This window comes from Vicia villosa, linkage group LG4, assembly GCF_029867415.1.
Source record: "Vicia villosa cultivar HV-30 ecotype Madison, WI linkage group LG4, Vvil1.0, whole genome shotgun sequence".
Classification (NCBI taxonomy): Eukaryota; Viridiplantae; Streptophyta; class Magnoliopsida; order Fabales; family Fabaceae; genus Vicia; species Vicia villosa.
The window spans coordinates 13,599,842-13,611,277 of NC_081183.1; the positions used below are offsets into that span (position 1 = coordinate 13,599,842).

The 11,436-nt window shown below is 34.6% G+C and overlaps 1 protein-coding gene across 3 annotated transcripts; it reads left to right on the forward strand.

Moving 5' to 3' along the window:
• Positions 1–2,129: 2,129 nt before the first annotated feature.
• On the forward strand, positions 2,130–7,193 carry LOC131594535 (YTH domain-containing protein ECT2-like). Of its 3 annotated transcripts, none has more exons than XM_058866703.1 (9): positions 2,130–2,336; positions 3,252–3,322; positions 3,412–3,508; positions 3,793–3,866; positions 4,642–5,178; positions 5,442–6,023; positions 6,120–6,332; positions 6,419–6,568; positions 6,671–7,193. In XM_058866703.1, the coding sequence occupies exons 1-9, from the start codon at positions 2,306–2,308 to the stop codon at positions 6,884–6,886; spliced, it is 1,971 nt and encodes a 656-aa protein (XP_058722686.1). In that variant the 5' UTR covers positions 2,130–2,305; the 3' UTR covers positions 6,887–7,193. The 3 variants fall into 3 exon arrangements, with proteins under 3 accessions (XP_058722686.1, XP_058722685.1, XP_058722687.1); XM_058866702.1 differs by having other exon boundaries at positions 2,131–2,336; positions 3,249–3,322; XM_058866704.1 differs by lacking the exon at positions 2,130–2,336 and having other exon boundaries at positions 3,303–3,322; positions 3,412–3,513.
• Positions 7,194–11,436: the final 4,243 nt, after the last annotated feature.

Sequence of the window (11,436 nt, forward strand, 5' to 3'; positions counted from 1 at the left end):
TGCCCCCTAAATTTCCTTCATGTCTAACCATGACAACTACTACTACAACGACATGCACTTCAACCTAAAAAATAGTGGTGCCACATACCAACTACTCATGGATGCTGTCTTCGCCCATCTGATAGGGCGAAATCTTGAAGTATGTGGCGATAATAATCATTAAGATGGCAGAACGACACAACCTCACCGAAGACCTGGAAGACATCCTACAATCTGTAAGAAAGTATGATATGCACTTGAATCTCGCCAAATGCTTCTTTAGAGTACATGCAAGGAAATTTCTAGGATTCATATTAACTTGGAGAGGAATTGAAGCCAATCCAAACAAATGCCAAACATTCATCGATACGAGAAGTCCCACTAATGTGAAAGAAGTGCAATAACTCACTAGACACCTCGCCACCCTTTCTTGCTTCCTCTTCTGTGCAGGCGATATAACTTTCCTTTTCTTCGCCTCCCTCAAGAAGAAAGATAAATTCAAGTGGACGCCAAGTGTGAGGAAGTCTTCTATAAGATCAAAGAGTACTTCCCATCTCCCCCCAATCCTCACTCGCTCGAAGTAAGGCTCACCCTTGCTCCTCTACCTCTCGCTCACCGAGCGTGCGATGAACTTAGTCCTCGCCCAAGAAATAGACAAAATGGACAAACTTGTATATTCTGTGAGCTAAGAGTTCAAGGGCGTTGAGGCACGCTACCAGAAGATTAAGAAACTCATGTTAGTAGTCGTTACTGCAGCGAGAAAACTCTGACCTTATTACCAAGGGCACACCATCCTAGTGAAAACCAATTACCCCGCCAGCCAGTTGCTGAAGAGGCCCGATCTAGCGGAATTAATGGTATCTTGGTCGATAAAACTCTCGGAATACGTCATCCAATATGTTATGAGAGGAAGCATCAAGTCTTAAATCCTGGTCGATTTCGTAGCCGTGCTTAACTTGTAACACACCTTTTCTAACCCCCAAAATATTCAATCTATATATTCATAGAGTAAATAAAATGCATAAACAAAAGGGCGCTACATGCTGTTTTCATAGCAATGAAAATCCAAATATCGAATCATACAAACATGCACTGATCACCTTATAACACAATTTGAAACTTCATGCTTTCATACATTATGCCTATCGCACGTAGAATAATAAATCTCACGCAATTTCAATGAATATATCTCATACTATATCCATCTACCAAATCATATAACATAATCAATTCATATATATATATATACACACACACACACACACACACACACACACACACACATGTCATATGAATTCAACAACTAGGCAACATAGCCTTCAATTTTAAGTATCCAAATTATCATGTAAAATACCATAAAGATAACAATATCCAAACATTAAAAACATGAGTTAAAAACCCTCAATGTTACATGATCAGAGCATTTGACTCACTACTTAATCAAAACGATAAAACTGAAAGACTCCTCGGCTAAATCCTCGTGCAAGCACACTACTCGTCGAAACCTGCACGATGTCACAATGATCATTCAAATAGAAGGGTGAGAATTCACATCATAATGAATACATAATATATGTACAATTAATATAGCATACCATAACATATTCATTCATCACACTTCATAATTTGAACAAGTTTCATAAGAATTGCACATATCACAAATACATTTATCACATAAGCAAGTACATCAATTCATCGACGCGAGTTATCCCTCACCCTATTCGTATAGTATATCCACTATGACTTATGAGTCTCTTTGTCCTTGTAATGGAAACACACATTTGTACCATTTTTGGACAATACACAACCCAGTAAAAAATAAAATAAAAATAAATAATGTCCAAAACAATTTTAATATGATTGAATTTTCTATAGACAAAAATAAAACCCTAATCATTAATTGGTCAAATAATGATTAACGCTGAATTTGATAGGAAAAATTACCGTTCGATTCCCACAACTGCGACGTGAGGGACACTTGATGTCAAAACTAAATCCCGAATCTAATTAGTCAGTCTAGTGGATCAGATATTGATAACAAAATAAAAAATAAAAAAAACACCAATGACAAAAAAAAGAAAATGAAATAAAATAGGGAAAGCATATTTAAACCTAAAGAAATAGTGGAAAAAATTGGGCTTAAATCTCTTGAATAGAGTCGCGTTGTTCAAAACCCCAACACTCACGGTGCTATTGCGCCGACCCCTTCTCCAAGCTTCTCCTCTATATAAATTCACTTCTTCTTCTCTTTCTCTCTCATCTTTCTCTCTCTATCACTCTCTCTCTCTCATCGGCTGCGTCGTCGTCGTCGTCGATTGATTTCACCATGTCAACTGCTTCCTCTCCAGACCCCTCAAGTATCCTTTTCTTTCACACTCCTTTCGCTTTTTCTTGTACTCGATGCTTGTTTTTTTGATTTCTTTCTTCAATTTCTTGAATATATTGTTTGTGTGTAATTAGGGTTTCGTTTTCTTCTATGGTTAATTTCTTGAATTTTATTATAATATGCTGTAAAAACTAGGTTTTGAGTTGTGGGTGTTATTGATTCCGGTGAAAATTTGATTTTTTTAAGAGTTTGATTTTGTGGTGGTAACTGTGGTAGCTATGAATGATTGAGTCGAATTTGTGTTTATGACCTAATTTGCTATGAGCTGATTTTGTTCAGATTATTGTGGTTTTTTAACCCTAATTTTCAAGGGTTTTTCTTTGGGTGTAATTGTTGTCAAATAGTGGTTGTAGCATATTATTGATTGCGGGAAGCAAAAATCCGCCGATTTGAGATAGCATACTTTGCAGAAATTTGCCATGGTGATTGTGAAAAACTACGCCATAGCTGATGTTTGACATGTTGTTGAATAGTGGCTTTAGCAGTTATATTGATTGCGGGTAGCAAAAATCCGGCAATTTGAGACACCATACTTTGCATAATTTGCCATTGTGATTGTGAAAAACCCCAACATAGCTGATGTCTGGAGTTTTGAACTAATCAAAACGCTGTTGTCAAGTGGCGCGCTACAGCGTAGTATTTTCTGGTTGATGTCATTGCATGTGTCTGAGTGCAAATATTTGCTCTACTCCAGTCTACTCTGTTCATAGTTTCTATTTGTTGAATTTTACTAAAGGGCATACCTGTGTTGAGCTGCTTGAACTTTTTCTTTTTCTTGTATTTTACTTCTTTGTTGTTGTTCATTGGAAGTTTTTTTTTATGCATGTAGTTCTGAAATGATTCTTTGAATAAGAATAAATTTTCTTTACTCTAATTGATACAGAAGTTGCTGAGAGAATACAGAATATAACCTTGGATTCTGAGTCCAGGACGGTTGTGGTTCCTGATGCGCCAAAGGTGAGGATTGAACATTGTACGAAGCATGTGCGTGTTTGGAATTGTAGTTTATTAATTGATTCTTATAATATATTTGTTTGTATGTACAGAATGGACATGGTGCTGCTAATGATGGGCCCAAGCCATTTAATCCAAATGCGAGTTTTGTTCCACATGTTCACCCTTCTACTGCATACTATTATGGAGGTAAGGTAAGCTGTTATGACTTGAGTGAATAATGTGGAGGTTGTTTATTCTTAATCTTGTCACATAGCAGCACTTTTGGCGTAGCAGAATTTGAAGAAACCACTATTGTTATGCGATACACTAATTAGTTCATAGTGTTGTCAAATAATGGCTATAGAAGGCACTATAGCACTGTAGCATTGCGAGATTTGAATGAACTGTTGTTTTCTGCAATTGACAACACTTTTATTTGAGAATTTTTAATGGAAAAAATTATGTGGTAATGGGAATGTCTGCAACTACAGGTTATGATGGGCAAAACAACTATGAGTGGAATCCTTATAACAGCTATGTGAACTCCAATGGCGGGATGGCACAAGTATGTACTTATTCTGGTTATTCGAATTCGTGATAATTGTGTGCATTTATTTTTTATTTATAATAAATTAGTGTTGTTTTTGTAATGAGGTTAGCCTTTTTGGAACAATGTTGAATAATATTAAGGTCTAATGGGGTTAACCTCTTTGAAACAATGTTGAACAATAACACACGACTTCAATATTAAGTGACGAGGACTTTTAGTGAATATGGTTTCTTTGCCTTATTACTTTTAAATGCAGCATTTAAAGTTTCTGTATTCATATGTTTGCGTTTCATTATTCATGATATTTTTCTTTATGATCACCAGTCCTAGACCTTTTAGTGAATATGGTTTTAGTTTGATCATTTTGATGAGCCAACCATCATTTGTGGTTATGACAGCAACCTCTGCTGAAATTTTACTCGCAACTTCTACACCATTGTTGTCTTGGAAATTATACTTCCATTTGTTGTTTTTAGGAGATTTTAGTAGGGGGAGCTATGAGTATGTACTGTACCCTGAGGAATGGCCTCGATGAACACTATCCTCAGTAAAGCAAAGGGTGTTGTTGTAATTACCCTACAAACCAGAAAAGTGTTAGGGTATTGGGCACAATAGTTATTTCTTTCATGTACCAAGTTCTTTTAAGTGTAGATTCTTATCTTGTTTTTCCTCGTATCATTGCTAATATGATTTGTTTCTTACCATTTTCGTACAACGAATTATAATTTAACAGTAATGCTGAGTCCTTGAGCATTCTTAACCATGTTTTGTTTATTGAATTGACTAACAGGGTGTTTTTGGAGATAGTGGTTCTTACATGTACCCTCAAGGTTATGGTTATGCACCATATGGGTCCTATCCATCTCCCAGTTCATCTCCATCCCTTCCACCTGATGAAACGATTTATGGGATGCAACAGTACCAGTATCCTTCTTACTATCATCCTCCAGCTTCTGCCAATGGGACATATGGTGCTAACAAAATAAATGGTCATGGAGGGAAAACTTCAACTGATGTTACTGCTGAACATGTCCCTACATCAGTAATGAATAAAGGAAATGCCTCTACTGTGACAAATGGATATTCTTCAAATAACAATGGGGCAAATGATTCTTACCAAAGGGCTGGCTTTCCTGTGGCTGAATATCAAGATCCAAGAGTAGGTACTCATGGGACTCAGCAATCATACCCTTCGGATCCTTCATTATTTTCTGACAGGCAGTCCAAACATGGATCAAAATTTGGATTATCTTCGGCAGCTATGCCTGCCAAAGATTTTAACTCTCAAAGGAATACCAATTTTCCGCAGCCACTTCCGCAATTCACAGTATGTTCACTCTGCCATCCTACTTCTTAACCTTTAGACTTTAAGCATCTAAGTACTTGCATACATTTGTTTTCCCCCCTTTAAAACAACAGCTTAACTGCATGATGAACTTTCTTTTGTATGCTATAGTTTCCTATCTTGAGTTCTTTTTTATCCTCAACCAACTTCCCATTTATATTTTAATTTTTCATCATACATGATTATGGATGACTATTTGTAGAAAATATTAATAATTTACCTTAAATATTATTCCTCGGTTGCAGAACATGTATGCTTCCATGCATTCATCTGGACTAGGACTGTCTTCTGGATATGCTGTTAATGGGATGTACCCGAACAACACGGCGTACAGCCAATATGGAAACACATACAGAGCTAGGTCAAATTTTGGATCTACTGCATATGGATCCAGAGCAGGTTCTTTTGATAACAAGTTTAAAGCCTCAAGTTATGGCCGAGGTTTTGACCATGTCAAAAAAAACACTGATGGCTTTGGTGAGCTGAACAAGGGACCAAGAGGTTCCAATACTTCTGATGATAAAAATGTCAAAAGTCTTGGAGCTGTCACATTATTGCTCAAGGGTCAGGACCTTCCCATCAAGAGTGATGATAATAAAGAAGTGCTTCCAGTTCCCAACAAGCAACAGTACAATGGGGAAGATTTATCTGAGAGTTATTCTGATGCAAAGTTTTATGTCATCAAGTCTTATAGCGAGGATGATATTCATAAAAGTATGAAATACAGTGTGTGGACAAGCACCCCCAATGGCAACAAGAAGCTAGATGCAGCATATCAGGAAGCCAAGGAGAAGTCTGGTGACTGTCCCATATTTTTGCTATTTTCGGTGAGTTAGCAATTCACTGCAGTATTTTCTTTGAAATTCTTATATTTCCTTGGTTTTACAAATATCCACTTTTTGCCTCAATGATTTCTGTTACAGGTCAATACTAGTGGACAGTTTGTTGGTTTGGCTGAAATGGTGAGTCCAGTTGATTTTGACAGAACCGTAGAGTATTGGCAGCAGGACAGGTGGACTGGTTGCTTTTCTGTCAAGTGGCATATCATAAAGGATATCCCAAATAATGTGTTGAGACACATAACGCTAGAAAACAATGAATACAAACCTGTTACAAACAGTAGAGACACTCAAGAGGTATTTACTCAGAGATAGAGATCCGTTCTGTTCTATGAACCCTATCCACCTTTCAATAAACAATGCTTAACTACATTCCTGTGCAGGTCAAGTTTGAGAAGGGTATTGAAATCCTCAAAATCTTCAAGGAGTATTCAAGCAAAACATGCATTCTGGATGATTTTGGATTTTATGAGGCTCGCGAAAAGGCAACTCAGGAGAAAAAAGCCAAGGAACAATTGCTCACAAAAGACATGGTATGCACCTTTACAATTACTCATTTAATTTGTTTCAATACACCTTGATTGAGGATACTAAGATACATTGATTGACATTTCAAATACCCTGTTCACTTACAGGTCAGCAAGTCCAATGATTTAACATCTGTTGGAACAGACTTATTGCCCAAGTCCCTTGATGAAACTTCGACGAATGAATCAGCTATTCCTGATGCAGCAGAAACAAAGGAGAATCTTACCGAAGGGAATGGACTTACTTCACCTACTGAACCACCTGCAGACTCTTCGAATAGCAGCTTAACCGGTGACAAAACCGGTGAAGAAGTCAAGCCGTAGAGTGGTTAAGATGTGATTTACAATCCTCCTCCAAACCTTTTTATCCTTTTTCTTGAATTACTTTAGTATGGAGAAAGTTTTTGTTTTTTTTATGCTTAAGTTGGTTTGACCTTAATCTTTTAGTGGAGTTTATCAGTTTATCTTTTTCTTAGCTAGTCAAATAGATGTCAAGACTGATATTATGTGTGTGGGGAGTGGCCTCTCTAATCCAAGAAGATATATTTTGCCATGGTTATATAGTATTGCTATTTTACTTTTGTTTGACATATGTTTAAAGTAAGAATGAAGAACATGTTTGTTTGGTTTTTTTTTTGGATTTAGTGATTTATATGTTCTACATGCTTCTTCCTCCCTTTATATGAATTTCAATAAATGCACTACCTCTTCAAACCACTCGCTACATCAACCTTCTATTCCTTTTTTTGCCACCAAACCACTCGCTACATCAGCCTTATATTCCTTTCTTGCCAGGATGGAACTTCTTTCTATGCATACTTTAATTTGTGGAGGAGTATTATATATCATTGTTACATAATTTTAGCCATTAAATTAATTCTTGTAAATAAGACACTTAGTTAGGTTCTATGCGTATAAATACACATCATCATATCTCCCGTAGAAAATTAGATTGTATACTAATTTTTTAATATGAAATTCAATTTATCAATTTAAAATATTTATATTGTATCAAATAAATTTTATATCATATCAAATAAATTTAGTGGTTATGGTGAACGAATATCACATTAGTTGTTTAAAAAAATTAAACCAAAATAATATTTTTTATTTTCCTTCTCTCTTTCTTCTAAGAGCTTCCTTATTGGAAAATTCTCATACCCTCTCTGAGACTTAGTGTAAACACACATTTTCAAATTGCCAATTTGTGAATTTTAGGATTAGGGTTTGTTACTTCAAATTTCATCAAAATGGTTTCTTAAGAGATGCAATCAATGTTGAAGGAAGGTCACAAACACTTCTCTGATCTTGACGAAGCTGTTCTCATTAGCAAACTATTTTCCGCCATTACTCGAACTTTTCTCGACCCAAATGGTAACAACAATCACATTCACCATTTTCATGTATTTATTTTAATCCAACATTGTTCCTTTTTTTTTTTTGCATTTATGAAGAGAATTTAGGATCTATGATTGAAAATGAACTGGTTTAATTTGGCTAGATTTGAAATGATGTTACCGTTAGTGGACTTATGTTATGTGTTGTTTGTTTTGCTGCAGGTATGAATACATGATGTGGAAATTTCAGTTCTGTTTATGATGTGGCCTCGTTTCTATGATGATGGATCGAGTGCGAGTAGCAAGAATTCCTTCTTCGGGGATTTTAGTGAAATATTACTATGATAATGGTAGCAATTTGTGATGTGTTCCGATTTCAAAAGGGAATTAATCCTATGGTAGGGATCATGGAGGGAGATGAACTAAGTGTTCATAATTGGTACCACATGCATTGAGTCAGTGTCATTGCATAACATCTTATGTGACATTGCATAATCTTGTTGAGGATATGTGTTGTGATGAATATTAGCTACTAAGTGCTACATGATGATAGTCGTATGTGTGTTATTTATGATGAATGAAGGTATGAGTATATGTTGTATTGATGTTGTTGAGTTGTAGACTATATTGGTAAAAGTTTACTTTTCTTAATACCTTTTATAATTGATTATGATTACTCACCCCTTGTGTTTGAATGTTGCTTTTACGTGGGTAACGTGCAAATACTCAAGAAAAGTTGCAGATGTAAGGACGATAACTTATTATAATATTTTATTAATTTCCGTTAATTTAGAGGTGTCTTGCTCTGATATGTAACATCGGATTGGGAACGCTTGATTGAGTTTTTATATCACTATTTGGTGATGATTTTGCAAGAATTTAATTGTTGGATTAATTTTGTTCTTATCTCTTTTATGAGATTATTATGTCATGAGTTTGACAGTTTGAGGATGTACTATGATGATGATTCCACTGCGATGTCTTAAATAATTATTGAAGTCACATGAATACCATGAATGCACATAATTATGAAGAGTTATGATTAAACCCGTGTTACGGAGCAAGATTGATTAATGTGTTTTTATGAAGTGCGACACTCTTGTGTGGTGATTTTAAAGTAAATTATTCGTGAATTTTGTGTGGGATTAGAAGGGTGTTAGAGAGAACACTTAAGGATTGTTCTGTATTTAAAAACGAACCTTGCTCATGGACTATTTTACCTTTCTAATTCTGGTTTAGTCCTATTTGATTTTGCAGATAGTGATTAGGGACCCACAAAAGGTCAGTCACCGACTACACAATTTTCCTAGGAAAGTCACTCATCAAATATGCAAACAACCGTCCCCCACTCAAACTCCAAATTTGAATATCGAGCCCTTACCTCCCTCACGTGTGACGTTCAATAGATGCACTACTTCTTCAAAGATCTTTGCGTTACTTTCAACAAACCAATCCATCTATTGCGACAATCTTTTTTTCATATATATATTATACAAAATTTAGTCTTTCAAAAGATTTTTCGTATGCTATATTATACAAAAAAGTCATGAAATTTGTTAAACAGGCAAAACTTGGTCTTTTGGAAGATTATCGTGTGCTACTACATAAAAGTCACGAAGTTCGTTAAACTTGCAAATTTTAACATTTTGAAAGATTTTCGTGTGCAATACTGTAGAAAAGTCACGAAGTTTGTTAAACTTTGAAAATTCGGTCTTTTGGAAGATTTTTGTGTGCTATACTACCTAAAAGTCAAGAAGTTTGTTAAACTTGCAAATTTGGTTTTTGGATAATTTTCGTGTGATATACTACATAAAAGTCAAGAAGTTCGTTAAACTTTCAAAATTCGGTCATTTTGAAGATTTTCGTGTGCTATACTACATAAAAGTCACGAAGTTCGTTAAACTTGCAAAATTTAGTATTTTGAAAGATTTTCGTGTGCTATACTACATAAAAGTCTCGAAATTCATTAAACTTGCATACATTGGCAAAATTTAGTCTTTTGGATGATTTTTTGTGAGCTATATACTACATATAAGTCACGAAATTTGTGTAACTGGCAAAATTTGGTATTTTGGAAGATTTTCGTGTACAACTACATAAATGTCACGAAGTTCGTTAAACTTGCAAATTTTAATATTTCGGAAGATTTTCGTGTGCTATATTACATAAAACTCACGAAGTTCGTTAAACTTTCAAAATTTGGTCATTTTGAAGATTTTTGTGTGCTATACTACATAAAAGTCTTGAAGTTCATAAAATTTGAAAAATTTGGTATTTTGGAAGATTTCCATGTCCTATACTACATATAAGTCACGAAGCTCGTTAAACTTGCAAAATTTTGTCTTTTGGAAGATTTTCGTGTGCCACTACTTAAAAGTCACGAAGTTTGTTAAACTTGCAAACTTTAATATTTGGGAAGATTTACGTGTGCTATACAACATAAATGTCACGAAGTTCGTTAAACTTTCAAAATTTGGTCTTTTGGAAGATTTTTGTGTGCTATACTACATAAAAGTCACGAAATTTGTTAAACTTGCAAAATTTGGATTTTGGAATATTTTTTTGTGCTATACTACATAAAAGTCACGAAGTTCGTTAAACTTTCAAAATTTGGTCGTTTTGAAGATTGTCGTGTGCTATACTACATAAAAGTCACGAAATTCGTTAAAATTGCATACATTGGTATTATGGAAGATTTTTGTGTGCTATACTACATAAAAGTCAGGAAGTTTCTTAAACTTGCAAAAGTTAGTTTTTTGGATGATTTTTTGTGTGCTATATACTACATAAAAGTCACGAAATTTGTTTATTTGGCAAAATTTGGTCTTTTAGATTATTTTTTGTTAGCTACTAAATAAAAGTCACGAAGTTCGTTAAACTTGAAAATTTTAATATTTTGGAAGATTTTCGTGTGCTATACTCCATAAAAGTAACGAAGTTTGTTAAACTCTGAAAATTTGGTCTTCTGGATGATTTATGTGTGCTATACTACATAAAAGTCACGAAGTTTTTTAAGCTAGCAAAAGTTGGTTTTTGGAAAATTTCCGTGTGCTATAATATATAAAACTCACAAAGTTCGTTAAACTTTCAAAATTTGGTCCTTTTGAAGATTTTTTGTGCTTTACTACATAAAAGTCACGAAGTTCGTTAAACTTGCATATATTGGTATTTTGGAAGATTTTCGCGTGCTTTACTATAAAAAAGTCACGAAGTTTGTTAAACTTGAAAAAGTTAGTCTTTCGGAAGATTTTTCGTATACTATATTATATATAAAAGTCAGGAAATTTGTTAAACAGACAAAACTTGGTATTTTGGAAGATTATCGTGTGCTACTACATAAAAGTCACGAAGTTCGTTAAGCTTGCAAATTTTAATATTTTGGAAGATTTTCTTGTGCTATACAATATAAAAGTCACGAAGTTTGTTAAACTTTGAAAATTCGGTCTTTTGGAAGATTTTTGTGTGCTATACTACCTAAAAGTCCAGAAGTTTGTTAAACTTGCAAATTTTGTTTTTGGATGATTTTCGTGTGCTATA

Coding starts and splice junctions, on each gene's coding strand:
- LOC131594535 (XM_058866702.1), top strand. CDS start 2,306: ATGTCAACTGCTTCCTCTCCAGACCCCTCAA. Junction 2,337..3,248: donor TTCCTCTCCAGACCCCTCAA/GTATCCTTTTCT, acceptor TAATTGATACAG/AAGTTGCTGAGAGAATACAG. Junction 6,024..6,119: donor CCATATTTTTGCTATTTTCG/GTGAGTTAGCAA, acceptor TTTCTGTTACAG/GTCAATACTAGTGGACAGTT.